At 39.5% G+C, this 20,248-nt stretch overlaps 1 protein-coding gene across 1 annotated transcript; it reads right to left on the bottom strand.

Annotated features, from left to right (window-relative positions):
• Positions 1–733: 733 nt before the first annotated feature.
• Positions 734–11,776, bottom strand: si:ch73-29c22.1 (kelch-like protein diablo). The gene is made up of 8 exons (XM_064309656.1): positions 11,527–11,776; positions 10,735–10,895; positions 8,307–8,490; positions 3,660–3,803; positions 3,101–3,234; positions 2,397–2,608; positions 1,945–2,051; positions 734–864 (listed from the first exon to the last, which is right to left on the bottom strand). The coding sequence occupies exons 1-8, from the start codon at positions 11,547–11,549 to the stop codon at positions 789–791; spliced, it is 1,041 nt and encodes a 346-aa protein (XP_064165726.1). The 5' UTR covers positions 11,550–11,776; the 3' UTR covers positions 734–788.
• Positions 11,777–20,248: the final 8,472 nt, after the last annotated feature.

Here is a 20,248-nt window from a genome sequence, read left to right as displayed (position 1 = left end):
CAATAGACATGTGTTTCTTTGCACAGGGAAAACATTAACTTGAATTATAGCACAATTTTAATACAAAGAATAAATACGATATCTCAATACTTTACTTATTCCAAGGAATGAGATTCAACCCCATTTCACATTGACCAAACCGCTTTTCCATCTGACCAAACAAATAATTATGACAGCTTACAGTTCATTACCAAAGAAATAATTGTAAATTGTTCATAGAAATGTAATGGCTATGCTTGGGTCATTCATACTTTCTACCGTAACTTCTTATGCACTTTCTTAACTATCTCTCCTGTGAAATATCGTTGCAAATTACCTTTGAATGCATTTTCTGCAAAGCATGCATATTACACCAGCTCCACAGTGTGCAGAAACATTCGTTCAGCAAAGTGACTGAGCTTAGGGAATTCAGGAACCACAAACCTGCATTACAGCAGTATTAATTCAAGTGGAACCAAACTCCCTCCTGACTCTATAACCTTGCACACTCCTATAGCACTCTCCATTAATAAAGCCCAGGCCTTGCTTCAAGATCACTTACACTACATTACCCACAAGGCCAATTAACTGGCCACACCAAGAAAAAACCTGTAAAAATGATAGTGGCTGATTGAACAGACCATTAAAGAGTTAATGCCGGTGATTTTTTATAGGAACCTAGTCAGACGAGCAACATTCTATTTTTCTCCAATGGTCATTTAAACAATGCCTGTGTTGAGTAGGTACAAATATATATGAGGGGGACACAGATAGATTTATTTATCATATTCAGTTGTGTTTCAGCAAATTTATGCAATGTTAGGAACTGTCTTCATCAAGACAACATGACCTCCTGGATGTCTGGACTTCGTACTGCCAAAGTGTCTGAAAAATAGAGAGAAAAAATGAAATGTCCATGCTGTTGTCATCAGGTATGTGTTATACATACAGGTATGGGGTTATTTTTTCATCGTGTAAGTTTATAAAATTTTTGCTGTGTTGTAGCAAATGCCTGACATTACTGTACCCTCTATCATGGTCAACATTATCCTGAGAGGGGCTCTCTTCTCCTCCATCAAAGACAGCAGGGTGTTAGCACAAAATACATTCTACAAAAATCTGCTTCAAATACATACACACAAGTATTGCTACTTCTTTTTGTATGTGCTGGTGGGGTCAAAATAAAAACACTGCCATCTTTTTAGAGCCTGGGGCAATAGCCTTGCTTACCTATGCAGTCAGGCTTCAGCTATGAAGATGGAGATACTTTAAATAATGTATTCTGCATACTGACTCTATTTTATCCACTGCTCTAAAATGTATACTAAAGTTTACTATTACTATTAGTATCATTGGCAATTATGGTTATGATTTATCATGATATTTGAGAATATTTAGCATCTAAAATTCTGTCATTAAATATCTCACTGTCCTTTTTCCCCACACACAATCTCAAGCCAAACCAGAGTTCATGATATCATTATCTCTCGTACCTAATTAAATTTATGACTATATTTCTTGTGCCGCTGGTGAGTAAATTTCATTCTACCCAGTCACTGTCTGCCAGACTCTCTGTACATGCACTAGAACTTTCTTTAGAAAACCCAGTGTTCTTAATGTGATCTTGTGATCTCTGGCCCGCTGTCAACTGGCATGCATTGAGAAGTGTCAGTTATTATTTATCTTGCAGCTTGAACTGTAAAATCACAAGGAATATGACTGTCACAATTTCCAAGGCTTGTGTGAAAAAGTGCTTTTTATAAAGCATTAAATTGCACCATGTCTCACTTCATTACATCAAAATCTTAAGTGCTGCCGATACATTTTTCCATTGGATTTTGTATCCATTGAATATTCAAAAACAGGCTATATGCACACTGAAAAAGCTGATTTTGTGATGATTTCAATGTGGATGGATGTACTGCCTAATGTATTGCCTTTTTACTTTTACTTATTGTGTTTTACCTCCATGAGTTTGTCTCGTGATCGTAGAGCTCCATCGTTTTGAGGTTTATGATGCCATCAGAGCCTCCAACAGCCAGTAGAGACTCATTAAAAACCAACAGAGACACCTGCAATAGGTTTATAACATATATCGCATACAGACCTGTAACAACAATGCTCTTCAGAAACACTCACAGCGTTTTGCTAAATCAAAGTGTCCTAACCAGTACACTAAAAAGCTTGCTAAAGGTTGAGGGGATATCACTGTTGAGCTTGTTGAGGTGTTGCTGGTGCTTTTGAAACCCTTCGCTAACATTTCTATAATCACTCACCTGTCTAATGTCATAGTCACTCATTCACCTCTCTGAAAGCTGTAAACTGATTCATTCAAGTAAACAGGCCTTCACACACCTTCTAACTGATACACACACACACACACACTCACATACACACACACACACACACATCCTCACCTGATGCCGTTTGCTCTTCATGCACTTGACTGGGCTCCAGTGGAAGTTTTCCGGGTCAAACCTCTCGGCGGTGCTGAGCTCTAGCAGGAGTTCGTCTCTTCCCCCGGCCACATAGATTTGCCCCAGGAACACGGTGCAGCCAGGGTTCTCCCTGGGTGTGTGCATGGGTGGGCAGGTGGCCCAGCATCCATCCAGTGGACTGTAACGCTCCACTGAGGGACAGTGAGAAAAGCAAAGATGGGACCTGGGTTGTTTCTTCCAAACCAGTGATACTGCTATGATTGTTGCATAAATGATTTGTAGTATTTTAATAGTAAAAAGTCAAAAATGTATATAATCTCAAGGTGTATTAATACTGTGTAAATTCTCATTCATAGTAAGGATTACAAAAATATTAAAGAAACAAAGCAATTCTGGTCAACTGGTGAGCACATTACTTCTTTAAATAGCAGTGTCCACTCTGGCTGACTTTGGCCAGCTGGGATATGGGAGAGCTCCTGACTTCAAGTTCCCACAGATACCATCAACCAGCAGCCAACCCTACATATTTTGTCTTGGCACACACCCCATGTCTTGGCTTTTGACTTACGGTATCTGCGTTTGTTTGCTTTCATGATTTTATTTTTGCATTTTGTGCTTTTGTTCCAGATGTCGATGCAGGCTGCTGGGAAAGCAACCACAGTGGCCCAAAGGAGGATCCTCACCTGAGTTAAGAGGAGCGTCATCATTGCTGCCGCCCATGACATACAGATACCCCGCTAATACTGCGGCAGCTGCCCCCGAACGCCTGGTACGCATGGGCGGCAACTTCATCCATGTGTTCTGACTGGGATCGTACCTGCAAATACAGTTGTACCCCCAAACAGGAGATCAGCATGGAAGCCTAAAATTACACACCACACCAGTAAGAAGGCACACATCCTGGTTCTTGTAAAGTGAAAACAAACACGCTCTACCCTAATGCCACAATAAAAATCTATACAACTTTAAAAATAGCCCTACAGCTTTACTGTAAATGTTACGCAACAGAAAAGTACCTCACTCTACATGACCAAAAAAGGGTACTCTGTATTGGACTGGATGTTATACTACCATCTGACAAGTTATGAAGGGGTGGCACACAACACAGGCATTCTCAATGGACACTGGTTAGTTTTCTTGGTATTTCGTTCATATTGCAATGTTTTAATATTCAATGCTTTTTGTTAATGAACACGTTGGCTGTGTCCTCTTCAGACATGTATTCACGGGGGATTGGTTCACCTCTCCACGATGTTGGTGCAGGTGATGTCATCATGTCCCCCAAGGGCGTATAAGTACCCCTCCATCTCCACCAGGCATACCTTGCTGCGCGGGCGGCTGAGGGGCGCCACATCTCCACTCCATAAATTGGTCTCTGGGTCATACCTGGTGGAAGGGAGAGGGGCAATCATTGAACTGGATGGTTAAAGGTCATTGAGCAATTCTGTCCTGTAGTACTGTAATGTGTACCTAGCAGTTGTATGTGTTGTCATGAGTTAAAAAAATAAAATAAAAAAATAAGACAAGAATATCTACACAGTGTCTAGGAGAAGAATATCTGAATAATATCGAGAAAGTCTCTTTCACATGTTCTGTCATCAGCAAGATAGATAAAAGAGTGAATACTGAGAATGGAGCTGAATTTGAGCCAAAGAGAATTCTGGAAATGTGCAAGACCCCAACTGTGGACATGTTGAACACCGTTTGGGAGACCAACCAGTTGTGCACCCTGTCAGCGGTCTCTGGGGCCCAACTCAGATTACTGATTGAGTGTGAAGGTCGCTGACCCACTCAGGGATGTGAGGGTGCCCTTCTCCCACCAAATCTGGAAATGGTATCTTTGATCCCGTGTATGACATCAGCCTGGTGTCCTGTCACCTTGCGTCGTCAATCTCAGCCGTCCGATTGATTACACCCAACCATTCTAACTCATGCTGATAGTCCTCAGGTAATATCACTACCTAAATATGTTAATGAGCTTTCATTCAGCAGAACTATCAACTCCTGTTCCTGAGCTGCTTTTGATGTCACACTATTGGGACACCTGCCATGTACAATTAAATGTTATTTGAAGAGAACACAACACAACCACTGAGAGGTTGCTCAAAATAATTTCTTATCATCAAAGGCCTGGAAGCAACTCAAGCATTTAATTTAGCATAAAATGAATAAAAAATTATTTTTGATTTGCACTTGTGTTTTTCCACTGCAAGTAAATTGGTATTCTGTAGAGGACAGATAAGGTAGGATTGGAAGCAGTTGCTGTTATGAATAAAAAATTATAGAACTGTCAAGAAATTGATTGCAAAAGTTTTTCTTTATACTAGTTTTGACCAATTTTGTCTCACTGTGGTAAGTGCAATCCTGAAATTAAGCTGTTGAATCTGACCCTTACTACTATACTTCTGAGTGACCTGTATTGTATGGTAGCTCACAGTTTAGTAAGTTATTGATCATGAAAATGATGGGTATAATGTGTGCTAAAAAGCAGCAGCAGATAAAACAACAATAAAAACATTGCTCAAAGAAAGGCCCTAAAAAGAGAATTAATGTTAATAATATTTTTTGTAAGGCATTACCTTTGCTTTTTTTTGATGTAAAAAGTAATCCAGACCTCTTTTCTCTTTTAGAAGTTTTCACAGGAGTTTTATAATTGTTTACATATTTCTTAAACATAAATTCTTGGAGTTATAAAACAGAATGATTTGACACACACACACATATGCATACACTCACACACACACACATTTACACACACGTACACACGCGTGCATGCACAAACGAACACACACACACACACACACACATTCCCACACAGACAAACAAACACACATCGTCACAACAGAAAATAGCTGCCCTCTTTCCTTTTTCGTAATTCTTTTGAAGATATGCCATTGCATGAGTAATTTCGGCTACAGGCCCTTAAGAATAAATAATAATTTCAAATTTTTACTCAGATCAGGTGTGTCAAACTTGATTTTTGATTGTTTAGACGTTATATTTTGGTCATTAGAAAAACAATTTTTCTATTTATTTGTAAGGTGATCACTTACAAAACACAGAGAAAGCCAATGATTTAGGCAATTACTTTTTTTTGACAGCCAAAAATAACTGAAATACTGATGTGCAGAAAATGTGCAGAATAAATGTTTTGTAGACACGACTTTCATGACTCTGTTTACTGGTCTGCAGAAGAGGCATTCTGTACTCATAATTGGACTAATATTGCTGGAGCATGAATAAATGGCTGAGGAGGTGCAATTCTGCAACACCGATTGACTCTGGACCTGCCTCATTTCACAGCTCCAATTTCATCCATCTCATGGTGTTACTTAGAACTCACTCACCCACATTACCGAGTGCGTGTGTGCGTGTGTGTGTGTATGTGTGTGCGCGCATGCGTGTGTGTGTGCGTGTCTCAGCTGTGCATCGTAGGAAATGACATTCTACTATATCTATTTTTTTCTCAGATGTAGAGCATTACTTTCAAGCAGTAGTGCATAGCTGTTACCAATTGTACAGCAGCGGTCACAGCATTTTCAATTTATTCCTCACCTTTACATTTTTTTCAATCTCTGCCCGACTCTGGGTAACACCCTTAAGCTTCTTCTAGCGCCAAGAACCCCAGAGAGGCGCTGGACAACAAACTTACTCACTCCGAGAAAGCTGTGGTGGTGTGTGACATGAGGATGATTTCTATAGAACATATAGAATCTGGCCGTCCATCACTAACTACACAGCCCAGCTCCAGGTTCAGGCTCTGGTTCTCTCCCACCTGGACTACTCTAATTTGCTCTGCTCTTCTCCCCCAGCCAGTGCCGCCAGGCCTGTGCAACTCATCAAGAACCCTACTTGTCTAATCTACAGTGGTCACCATCCCTCCAATCTGAACACAATATACTGACCAATATAATATTTCCTCCACACAAAATCTTTCAAAAGTCTACATATCCTTTGCTCTGTACTATTGAACTAACCTCTGGTTTGTGGACTTGCTATATTAATATGAATAGTTGCAAGACAGACAGATAAAAAGCATTGAATCAAATATATATATGTATATATTTTTTAAATCAGATGCTTTCTGGCTAATTTTTATATGACCTATTTTTCCCACCGCGTGCAGGCAGGACTGCCACCGTGGGCTATGCGTGACAAATTGTGGTCACTCACCTCACTCACTCATAAATGTTTTGTAGGACGAATGCGCAGGTGGTGCTTCGTTTAGTAGGAGGCATGCGCAGGTGCATCTCCCAAAATCACCACTTTGAACAACACAAGATTTTTAAGCTTTATCGCCTAACATTACTTTAGCTAACCCTAACATGTTAGCGTTTCGCCTACTTTAGTTAACCTAGTTAGCGTGTACGGATGCTATCCTGCACACATGAGTAGGAGCTACGGACACACAGCTACAGCCTGCGTACGGATGCTATCCTGCACGCATGAGTGAGATGCACACGGACAGATTATGGACACACGGACACTACAACCACCGATACAGATGTATGGACTCACGGACACTACAACCACCGATACAAATGTATGGACACACGGACGCTACAACCACCGATACAGATGTATGGAGACACGGAGGACAACAAATAATGTTACAGAGGTGAGTACATGCCATAGCTAGCTATATAGTTTGCCAAGTTGTGCCGTGGTTCTGGACGGTTTTGTGCTTGTTACATGAAGAGGGAGCCATTATCACCGTCAGGAATAAGACCAGACTTCTTCTCCCCACCACACATTTGCTCATCTATTCATCACAGCACTCTTCCATAAACTTCAGGTAATAATCAATGTATTCTACAGATTTTGACAAGCAGAAATGGTTTTTACAAATTTTATCAGAGTATATTGTTATTTACAAGTAGCCAGCATACGTAGGCTGATATACATGGTTCCTCACTTGCACCTCATTAAGGCTATTGTGCTTTAATTTGAGGCTGTTTGTTCTATTTTAATCTGTGAAAAGTATCAGTGATTTTAACAAATCCTATTCATTCGAGTAAATTGTGTTGCAGTGTCTTATGAGCTCATTTGTTTCTGTTTCTGCTCTTTTTCTGTTAAGGCAAAGGGGTTTGATTTCTTTGTATGAAACACACAGTCTCCCTGAAACAAAAACAAGAAAATAACATAACTTGAAAAGTATGGATCCCCAAAACAAAAATGAAATTTAAACAAACACTTTGGACTGAACTGAACTGATACCAAAAATTAATTGAAAATGAAATTGAAAAATTGAATAGAAACTAAAATGAATGGGGAAAGTATAATAACCTTGTGATGGCCACTATGCTATGGGGGTGGGAGGAGGGGTGGACATTTTGACCTGTTGTCAGCCATTATGACCCACAAGTAATACATCACTCGCCAAAAATAACGCCTTACTATAAATAAGGCCTTACTGTTCAGTTGAGACCTGTACGGTCAGTAAAGAAAAAAACTCTTTCACAATGACTGCCTGTCATGCAGTTATATGAAAGTGCACTTTATTTCCAGAGTCTGTTTACTGCACTAGCAGGCAGAAGACCATTTTACGGTGGAACAGTGCACATAATGTCCTGGGAGCTGTTATGTGTTCTGAGGCCATTTGTTCCTCTTAAACTCACAAAGCAGACTGATTATAAACGTTGTGAAGACCTCTAGCTCTTGCTGTATTTGGAGTAAAGTTTTAAATAAGCAACTGTTCTAATCCCTAAGTATTTATGACTGTCATGAAAATAAAGGTTGGGGTAAAGTTACCAAGATGTAAGCTAGAGAGGAACTAGCAGGTCATACCCTTGAAGGGCACCGTTGAATGGAGGTTAAGCCTCCATTTTGAAATAACATGAGAGATAGCTGAAAGAAAAGAGAGGATCTGTTTGCGTGTGTACCCCTTACTTCTCCACATTGCTGATACAGGTGACACCATCATGGCCCCCAGCCATGTAGATAAGTCCCCCAAGGGCACACACAGCTGCATCTCCGCGGTGACGAATCATCGGAGCCGTCATTCTCCACTCATTGAGCTCGGCGCTGAAGCGCTCCACTGGACATGATGGGTCATCAGAGCTCCAGCCTCCCACTGCCAGGCAGAAAGACCAAGAGACAGAGGCAGAGTAAGAAGCACAGACACGCACAAACACACAAACACATGTACTGTACACACACAGACGTACGCACACACACACACACGCGCATGCATACACACACACACACACTGTACACACACACACACACACGCATGCATGCACACACACACACTGTACACACACACACACACGCATGCATGCACACACACACACTGTACACACACACACACACGCATGCATGCACACACACACACACATACTGTATACACAAACACACGTACTCACACACACACACACGCACACATACACACACATACTGTACACACACACGTACGCACACATACTCATGCACACACGACACACGCACACACACACGTACTGTATACACACACACACGTTCGCACATGCACACACACTCACACACGCACACATACACAAAGAAAGAATTCTTCATGACTATTATCTCTATGCCCAATATACAAGCTTTTCATGTCTGTTTTGGTCTGAATTTATGGAGGTGCTGTTCGTTCTTTATGCTGCTTGAACGGTTAGGAGATATAATATGCTGTTTTCCCAGCTGTTCCTCTCCCATGTGACATAGGGGAGCCTGTCTGTCAACTTCTCAGACACCATGGAGACAAGTGCAATGACTCCACTTCTAAAATGGGATGTCCTCTGAGTACTGATGGAGCAGAGGGATGCAGATAGTTTTGGGTCTAGACTGAAATGCAGTGTACAGGAAACATTTGAATTTGCCTAATGGGAATCAGATTTATTGCTCCCACACGTATAAAAATTTAGGGAAAGAATTCTTATCTGAGCTGACTTTTTAGTACATCTCTGTGCTGTATTTGCAACAAACAAAATCGTTTGCATAATGCGAAAGCAACATTTCTAGAACACACAAACACACATACACACATACGTATATATATGTGTATATATATATATATATACACACACACACACACACTGCCAAAATTATGAACAAACCAATATTTTTTTCCAATGTCTACCTACAATAACATGTAACATAAATCAATTTTACATAAAAGTAATCTTAGACACGACTTTCCTCAAAAAAACCTCCTTTCACTTTAATTAAAATTCAATTAATTATTGGAAGTCTATCCAATCTTTTTTGCAAAGTGGGAGGTGGATGGGTGGGAGGGAGGTGGAGGGGTAATTAAATTGAATGAAATCTTATCAACCTTTAGGTTGCCTACCTTCAGGTAGCCTAATACTTTTAGCCTGTAGGTGCAAGTGAAATAGGCTCTAAAGTTGCAAGAAATATGGCTAAATAGAAGGAGTTCGGCTTGAATGTGCAGGCCAAGTAGGCATTGTGGAAAGAAGGTTATTCGCAGAGAAAAATTGCAAAGAAGCTTAAGATTTCCAGGTCCAGTGTTCACTGCACACTCTGTGATGTCTAGCAAGAGAAACCATTGCAAAACTGCATCGCAACTACAGGAACATCTAGAAAGAAACCAGTTCCCCTGACTACAGTGAAACAGCAACTAGGATCTGCTGTTATAAAATGATGTGTATCTGCTATGTGCTGTTAACAAGAAGAAAAGACTCCAGTGGGCCAAGCACCATCAACACTGGACCAAAAAGATTGGAAAAAGGCAGATGCACATCCTTTTAGACCAGCAAATCATAGTTGCCATTTCACTGTAGGCAGTGGAACTAATTTCTTTCTAGCCGCATTGAGTTCTTTCTGTAGTTGTGGTGGAATTTTACAATGGTTCCGTTTGCTAGACTCCACAAGATATTTGTCTACTGCCTCTTGATCTTCTTGGTCTTCTCCTGTTAACATTACTGACCATCAGCTGGACTGAGTGTGTACTGAACATGGTACCTGGAAACTTCTTTAAAAAAAATTTTCATGGGGAGTGACCTTGCCACAATCATTTTACTTGGCCCTGCACATCTAAGCCTAACGTTATATTTCTTGCAGCTTTAGTGCTTATATTTCTTATACTACAAGCCAATGGTATTAGGCTACCTGCGGTTTTAGAAATACTTTAGGTAGATAACATTTTGGTCAATTTGACTACCCATCCACCTCCCTTCCACCCCTCATTTGCAAAAGGACTGGATAGACTTCCAATGATTTATTTAATTGAAAATAAAGCCAAAGGGGAAAGCCATGTCTAAGATTATTTTTTAAGTAAAACTCCTCTGTATATATATATATATATATACCTGATACTGCAATATGCAAGGTGAGGACTGACCTACATACACCATATCCACGGGCTGTTCTTTTGGAGGCACTTTGCTGGGACACCCATTGTGGGTAACAGTGCTACGGCGTTGACGGACACCCAGAGGGCGGTGGGCTCCTGAGCTTTTCACGGGAAGCACGACAGAAGTGTCCCGCTCACCCACAGCCTCCCTGTGACAGCCGCCAGGAAATAACACAAGGCGGGATTAGTCTTACACAGGAAATTACTCATAAGACCATGAAAGAAGAAAATACACAGAAATCATGAGCCAATCACGACACAGCGTGTGTGTTCATGCAGAAAATCAAACAGAACAGCATGGATTTGACAAATTCAGCACGAAGCTGAACACCTAACACGGGAGCTCATGGAACAGCATGCTTTTAACTGAAAGAAAGAATGGTCATCACATGATTATATTATACTCAACAAAAAAGCATCTCAAGTCGGTGTAAGTCTCAGTGAGAACAATTACCAAACGCAATAGCATTCGTGTTAGTGTAAACAAGAAAAGAAGGACAGTATGTTCAACAGCCACAGAACTGAACATTATTTGTGCAGCAATAATTTCACACATCAGGAACAGTGTGGAAGGAAATAAGTATGTACATAACATAACATCGTAATTAAACATGACAGATGATTAAAATGATTAGTCAAATATTAAAAAACTGACCATCACAAATAGGTTTATGAATCATATATTGCAAATGATCAAATTGAACAGACTGTACAAAGCAGTGAAATTGTGAGAAATACATAAAAAGGTAGTTCAGGCAGATGACAGACTGCAGTAATTACCCTTGCTCATTGTAAACTCCCATCTTTCCCAGTGAACCACAGAGATGAAAGCCTTTCGTCAGAGTAAATGAGGGAAATCTGACTTGTCACTGACTACACACTCTACTGCGCTCCACCGCCCGTGTCTTAGCCAAGAGTGTGTTCTACAGACTGTCAAAGCCAATCTCTTGCCTCACTCCCACACCGCTCTGTGCTCTGAAACCCAGAGTGGCTACCAGCTGCTCGTAACCGCACGGTTAGTCAGGGGGAACACAGCACGGAATATTTCTGTCTCACTCCTGGAGGGCTTCTTTTGTTGACCCAGCATGGTTTCTAGGTCAATGGGTCATTTTTGAACCTTTGGGTTTACTGCCTCGGCCCTTATTGGACTCCCAAATTAGTTTATTTGTTTCACAATTTTATTATTTTATTTATGGGTTTATATTTAGCCATTCCACTGTTTTTGTCAACAGTTTTTTCCACTTTGGAACCAGCAGGAGCTTGATGGAAAAACATGAGCACTGAAACAGACTCATGGTGGGTATAAAAATGAGGGACAACTTAACTGATGGGCAGAAAATGGACGTTTCTTGATCCATCAACAGAGAACTGAAGTAGCTACCACAGTCACACAATATCAGGGAAGAAACAGATTACTAGATGCCTTTAATGGAAATGGTAGCTAGGTGATTATGTGTCTGGCAAAGTAATATTCTTCACTTTCAAATTTCTGAGGATTTTCTTAGGAGGTTTACTGATGTGGTAACAAATAAACTATTTTATGTATGCAGTGTGTCAGTGGTGACTCCATTGATGCCACAGTTCGTCAGTGTCAGTAACATTCAAAGTACACTTGCATGTAGTTTGCTAGTGTGCAATTATAATACTTCCCCCTAAAATTTCTTGGCATTAATAATGCTGGAGTTTAAGTCACCAAGAATCATTTTATAATTTATAATATTTATAAATTTATAATACTGAATTATTTCCCTCTCTTCCTGACATAGATGCATTTAGGAGCTTGTGGTCTGTGCTAATGTACAGTACAATGTCAACTGCAAGTCTCAGAATTTGCAGGCTTGTGAAGGAGGTGGTTTACAGCATGAGTCAAGGCAACATTCCCAGCTGACAACTGGTCTGTGGGCGGGGGGTGGTTGGGAGGGGCAGCTGTGAGCAGGTGGGGTTGTATAATAAAGGGGGGGGGTAGCTTTTAAAGCGATGGGGAGAGGCTGGAAATGATATAGGTGACAGAGGGGGTTACATTAAAATTCATAAATGAATAATAAAATAATGAAAGAAATACAGAAATATGAAAAATAAATATATGCAATCTCAGAAATCTAAATAAATATTAAATTGAATATATCATTTATCTTTTCATTATTGATATCATTTTTCTGACGAATAAGAACATCACATCAGTCCTTGAGAGAAGACAAATAATATATTTTTTAATGTTTTAAAGAGACACTTCACTACACTACAAAGCCTGATGTTATCATAAACATGACATAGCACCAGCTATGACCGCATATTACAGCTCAGGACAAATATTGTGTGTCATAGTGTATGCAGCAAATTTTACAGAACTGAATTTTTTTTTTAAATCACTGCATACATTATGATAGTGTTATGATCTTTGGCACAAGCTATAATATGCTGTCATGACTAATTATAACAGGAATCACAAAGAAAAGTTCTGGTACTACTTTTATGAACACAAGGTACATTGAATGGAATTTTTTTTTTTTAATCACAGCATACGTTGTGATAGTGTTATGATATTTGGCACAAGCTATAATATGCTGTCATGACTAATTATAACAGGAATCACAAAGAAAGGTTCTGGTACTACTTTTATGAACTCAAGGTACATTGAATGGAAAAAATCATCAACAAGGAATAACTACTCTTGAATCAGCTACTCTTGAAGTAGAGAGGAGGCAAATGAATGCCCTCCATTTGGTTTTCAAACAGTAAAATACATTTTTGTCCTCTCAACATCAAGAGTACCTAAAGTTTTTTCCTTGCTTATGAGTTATGTCATGCTTATGAGAGTACTTTTGGTATGTAGTTAAAGAGTATTTTCTACACCGAAAGCCACAGTAGTACAGAATATCTAATACTGACCATGGGAGAGTTCTACCTCTAAGAAGTGATAGCTTGTGTAAGCCAAGGAAGCAACCTTTCTTCCTGGTGAAAGAACTTGTCTTGACTGTTGGGCCCAACCTACAGTCAATGTGTTTTTATGTCTTCTTACAGACTAAGCCTCTTGAGATGCCATAACTTTTGACTTTAAAATATTTCCACTAGCCTTCTGTCAGGGATTGGCATGGTACTGTGAAAATGTGCTGTTATGCAAAATAATTTGCATCCATATGTGTGCTGTGAGAATTATGTGAATTCTCTACAAGGAAACATGTCTTTGTTTTAATTTTCAGTAATCCATAGCCAAATGCATTTTGTGTTCCATTTTTTAATTAATCTAAGCAGAGGTTGATATCTGTCATGGTTCTGTTACGGTTATTCCTTTTCTGGTCGCCAGTTGGCGACATTTCACATCTTTGTACTGTGGTTCGTTTGTCTCATTGCTTTCTCCTGTGTTTTATTCAATTATTGTGTTCGTTTATTCAACCATTGTTTGTCTCGTTGTCTTGTTTCATTCTGCACCCGCCTGCTCGTTGTCTGTGATTGTCTCCAAGTGTGACCCAGTGTATTTAAGTCCTGTTTCCCTGTCACTCAGGACTGTTTCTGTTCACTGTTTTCTGCCCTTGCTATGTGTTCCCAGTGTTTTGAGATTTCTATGCTTATGTTTTGAGAATTTTGGAGTTTTCTTTTGTATTGCCCCTCGTGGCCTTGTTTTGTTCTCTGTTTTTGTTGCTTTTGAAAGTAAGGTCTTTGTTTAAATACCTTTCTTTCTCCTGTGCTTAACTCTGCGCCTGGGTCCTAACCCGCCAAATCCTGGCAATATCTTACCAAGCTATACAAATGAGCAGATATAAAGATGGCATATTTCGCCTGAATTACAGGCTAAAAAATCCAGCCAGTCACTGAAAGCACAGGGCCATATATTTAACAGCATCTTGACGGGTTCTCCACATAGTTCTCCATAAAATCTCAAAACGAAATGAGATGTCACGGATTGAGTTACGCCAGTCCCCACAATTTCAGGGCCATTGGGGAGGAGTGCACAAACAAACAGGCAGACCCAGTGATAAATCAAACAGAATTACTAGATAGAATAAAAACATTATTACATTAACAACTATAAAGCTGCTACTTGACTTGCAAAAATGTGATATTCCGGCAGCTATACATTTGCAGCTAAACCAGAAATAAAGAAAGCAAAATAGGCGAAGAAAGCAAAGCAAAGCAATGTTACAGAACAGCATGAAGACCATGTGCACACTAATTCATTGAAGTTGCATCTCTTACGGTTGCTCTTATCAGTCTGGTCAAGGCACTTTTGCAAGCCATTTACTATGTATGTAGGAAAGGGCATTCCAGTCAGTGATTGGTAAAGATATTGAGTATATGGTCATATGTAATTGACAATGGTTGTACTGCCACTGTTTAGCTCAATGTTTCCCTGTGGTGATCTGTCTTTTAATATTCTGTACCTTCTATTCTGTATTTTTTCTTGATGTTCTTATTATATGCACTTTATGTATCCAGCCATGATGCCCATATGAGTCATTTGTCTGGAATGGATTTGCCAAATTAACACAGAATGCATAATTATTTATGATACTGAAGGAGAACCTGATCACTGTTACTGCAACACATGTGAGATACAGTAAGTTCTTCATACGCGCTGAAAAAGACAGTGGAGTCATTGACAACACAATGCCCCAGATTTCACAAAACCACACCAACTGCTTCAGCCTTGAGTAGAACTTTTCTTCATGTTAATTAAGCTGAGGTGGAAGCACAGATGCAAGAAAAATTCTGACATTCTTTGGGAAGATTTCAAAGACTCCCACGCATCAGCATCAGCCTGAATGCTGAGAGAGATAGTGAACACAAAGTTCTGCTGCAGAAAGGACAGAAAGTGAGGTCTGAATTCTGTGCAGCAAACACAGCCCATACAAAATTACCTGAAAGGCTAAAAGAGAAGCCTGGGCAAGCAAAAACAAAATGGATGCAGACAAAAAATAATAATAATAATAATTGCATGCTCCGAAAAAACCGATATCCTTATACTTGTGTTAAATAAGGTCATGTGTTAAATAAGGAATGCCATCTGGCAAACAAAGATGTGTCAGATAGGGAAATTGAAATATTTCAAATGGTCATAATAATTGCAAAATTAGACCTGCAATTTTCAACTGCAACAGCTTACTGCAAATGTATTGCCTATTTTGGAGGTAAAATGACTTCCATAATGCATTAGTCTACTGCACTTATTTTTATACCTGGTTATGTGGTATGCTGCAGTACCCCCAATTTGGTATTTATCATTTCAATAGCGTATTGTGAGTCACTCCATTTCGAGTACTGTGAGGTGGGACCTTTTGTCTTTTGGGGATGTTTTATCCTTGTAGCCAAGTCTCCCATTGTGAGATGATGTAACGCTGAAAACAGACCTGTGATATCTATGCCAGAATAATTTCACTAAAAGCGCAATGAAGCAGATCTGTAGTATCGTTGTGTTGTATCTATTGGGTGGATTCAGAGGTCCAGATCTGTTTCTAATTGAAGATAAACTGGGATGGATTATGCTTTCATGATTTGTGTTGTTGTGTTGTTGAAGTCCATCACTTTTTGGTACATCTGTCCATGTATGTAATTGATCCTTCTGGTGCATCTGTCTGTTCAGCAGGAGTGGATCTACAGGGTGGCAGGGCATGGCCACCACAATTGCTGCCCCACCTTCCCAGCTTCCCTTAAATATAATGTAAAAATTTAATTCAGAACTATGTGACTGTACTGCCTAAACTCATAAAATAGAAAAATGTGTGAAATTAATAGCAAGTATAAAATGAATTGAAAGATTAACTGCTGGAATTAAATTAATAGTGAAAATTTAAATTAGAATGAAAGTTCTTGAAGCACCGGTGTTCTGACATTTTAAGAACACCCTGGCTCTATTGTATTATTAGTTGTCACCTATTATTAATTTTTATATATTAAATCAATGAGACAAAACGAGCACTTCAGTCATTTTTCACCGTATGACACAATCAAATTAACATTGTATTGTTTCAAAATAGGCTGCTCATCTTTACTGTATCTCTTCATCATCACGGCAATGCAGTATGCAAAATAAGTAAATACAACATTTAGCTAGATAACTCATTAATGTTGTACCGCTACAATGTATGGCACGTATTGTTACCTAATGTTGAATTTAATCTTTGTGCAAAGTTGTCAAGTTTAATTTATTTTCAAACAAAGTTCATAATAGAGATAATAAACTATGCAATGTTATAAATGTCCTAAGGGCATAATTTAATGACGGAAAAGGGGATAAAACCCCCTCAAACAGTCAGACCTACACACTTTTTCAGCATTGCAAATATATTTAATCATCTCAAAGTGATCTATACCAAGTATTTCATGTACCATATTATTCTATATAATTCTGATAACCTGAAGGGCAACACAATGACATATTCAATGTGAATTTTCGAGGGATTCTGGGATGTGGTCATTTCCGAACAAGTTTGAAACGTCAGACTTGTTTTTACTGGGCTGTGGAAAGTACATCACGCCCTCTGCTATAATTGTATATGTGTTATCTGAATACAGTCCAAGACCATAATTTAGCGCGCGCGTGTAAACAGCTTCCTATGAGCGGCATGTACAAGTTTCTAATTTATTTATTCCTGTTGAAGCCAGGACTCACAGATGGAAATCCAGGCACTCACTATGACACATTGCCAACAAGTTCTGGAAAATTAATGCAGTGAGACTCAGCCATTTTCTTTTCTCCCAGCAGTCACTGAATGAAATTAATGGGTTTTTCCGACCTGTTATTACTGTGGTTATTATGAACTGTGATGGCGTCTAGCTTTTCTCATCCGAACGAATCCCACAATTAATTAAGAAGAATTGTCTCCCCTAGCTGGGTATACCACTGTTGTTTTTACAACGCTGGCCTTACCTCAAAAGGTTCTTGGGGAATTAATGTTGTTGCATAAATTCACCAGACATTGCTGGACTGTAAACTTGGTACCTGAAATCCTAGGCAACCTGTTTACAGCCTGAAAAGACAGAATCATGTGCTCAGTTCCAGGACACATAACTTTCTTTTTCTTCAGTTATTATAAAACATAATAATTGCCTGGGAAAATGTATTTACTATTTATTGTTTGAACTATTGCACATGTACCTTTTTCATAAATGAAACATTGTGAGGATGTGAGGCATTCCCAACTAATGCCAAGGCCAAAAGGTTATATCTCGAAGCATCTGATTTAGCTACATGCAGGTGAAGATTACTATGGATTTCTTTGCCTGTTAAGTACCAGTTTTTCCAGGACATGTACCCTGAAATATATGTATTCTGTAAAATGTTTTGTTCCAATCACCTGGATTTGCTATTGGCTGAAGAACTGTGGTAATTCAATACAATTCGTAGGAACAAAAATTACCAAGCCTGCAAAATTTTGCTCTTAAATTATGATGAACAAACAGGTGAATCATGCATATTGTCACCATCAGTTAACAGGACTGTTAATGTATAATGAAAAAGACTAATAATAATAGTTAATAAAATCTCAAAAAACAACACAATTTCTCACAATATATCAATTTTAATTTCACTTGATTAAAAAACATATTTTTTCACATGATGTAAATAGATGCATTTAAAAAATGATGGATAAATCACATTGCCTGATTGATTTTCACTGTATGCTCAATATTGAGGATTGAGTGCTTGGACAGCACACGATTTGAGTCAATACAATTTTCCACATTTCTCTGAAGCGATAAAATTGATCAAGAATAAGTCATCAGGCATTAACCCTATTGCTGGCCCCTGCTCTGACCCTAACCTTAACCACATGAAATAGCTGAGTTCAAGAAACGCTTCTCTGTGCACTGTTGCTATAAATGGACATGAATTCCAACACCTACCCAATCCTGGTTCATGCACAGTAGTTTGCTAATGTATTATGTACAGTATTTCCCCGGTATGGACCAGCACCAAATTCATTTTATGTTGGGGACAATCAATCACAAGCTTCAATCAGCATAGAAGAAACAGAATATCAAATACCACATCATCTTAAAATGCATTGGAGGGGATGACCATGTGACCCTGCAACCAGCTAAGAGGCCATCTCATAACACCCCACTCCACACACACACACACACACACACACACATTCTTAACACAAAACATCACATGCCAGTGGATCGACCAATGACACCCTTCTTATATTATATAGACCTTCTCTCTTCTCTCCCAGCTGCCACAAACCCTCACTGTCAAATGAAAACATAATCACAGGAAGATTTGGCAAAAGGCCCTGAGCAAAATGTCCCTTCCCTCTGTAGTCCAGCCGCAGCTACAGCACCCAAGCCTATTTTAGACAGAGGAGCGAGGGGGAGAGCCCAAGCCAAAGCCCTAACTAAAGGGGGGCATGGGGATTGCTAAAATCAATCATGGGAAGTTTGTGAACCTGACAGATACAGTAACTCCCCTTGGGAGAAATAGATTAAGGGATGGCATGTAGAGCTGACACTCCTGACGTGGAATCTGGCACTTAGTGTAAGCACGGGGGGCTCCTTTCAATGGCTGTCCTATTGATGGGGGGAAAAACATCCATCAGTGTCTCGGTATGGAACATCACAGAGCGTTTCTTTCTAACTGTCGTCTCGTGTGTCAGATCTTTGCCCTGGTAAAAACGAATGTTCCCTGCTCCTCAGCATCTCTGATAACAATATGTGTCAGTGTATGATGCTGATGTAGCCAGTGGATTTAATATGTGTCCCTGTGGACTACTGCTTCCTGTTTGACACTTGGCACCTTGCAGTTGCTCTGTTACATGTATTTGCTCTAAAAAAAGGCTCAAATTGAACACTATCGAGGATCTAAAATGATTTGACCAGGCTGTGATTTTACCTGATGTTTCCAGTAACTAGCAGCTAAACTGCATGCTCTGACAATACAGCATGCTGGAATGATCATCCCAAAAAGCCTGGTTTTCTCAATGCCACACAGAGTACCACCATTACTGCTGTTACTATATAGAATTAAACTCTTCTCCAGACAATCTTGCCAGATTTCATTCTAGTCTGTTGTTTGGCATGTCTAGCTAAAAAAAAAAAACTTGTTTTAAGTACAATCACGTGTGCCACAGACTGAAATCCTGACTGTATCTGTCTGGTCTGTGGCCATAGAGCAGATAAAAATTGGCAATAGACTTATCCAGGGAAAGAGGCAGACTGGCAGACTGCAGAGTGAAAAGTGGAGGAAGTAGCTCCCTAAATTGGCTACATTTTAGGGTCTGGGCTATCTTGATACTGCACATACTGCTGGAATAATGTTGTGTATTCCAAATCGAGCAATAAAGCGAAATATTGGGAGTTTAAACGATGTGCATGGGTTTTAATTTGTGGTGGCTGGTTGTATAGATGTGAACAGTGTGAGAACTGACTTAAATTATAAGCTGGCCACTGCTGCTGTGTCCTAAGGCAAGACACTTGATAGTTTTCAATCAAGAATTTGAGATAATGAATAAGTCTAAACGAATAGTTTGCCAAGTCATCTGGATCCATGGGGTCTATAAAG

Source organism: Anguilla rostrata, chromosome 14 (genome assembly GCF_018555375.3).
Source record: "Anguilla rostrata isolate EN2019 chromosome 14, ASM1855537v3, whole genome shotgun sequence".
NCBI lineage: Eukaryota > Metazoa > Chordata > Actinopteri > Anguilliformes > Anguillidae > Anguilla > Anguilla rostrata.
This window is presented reverse-complemented; position numbering and strand designations above follow the sequence as displayed.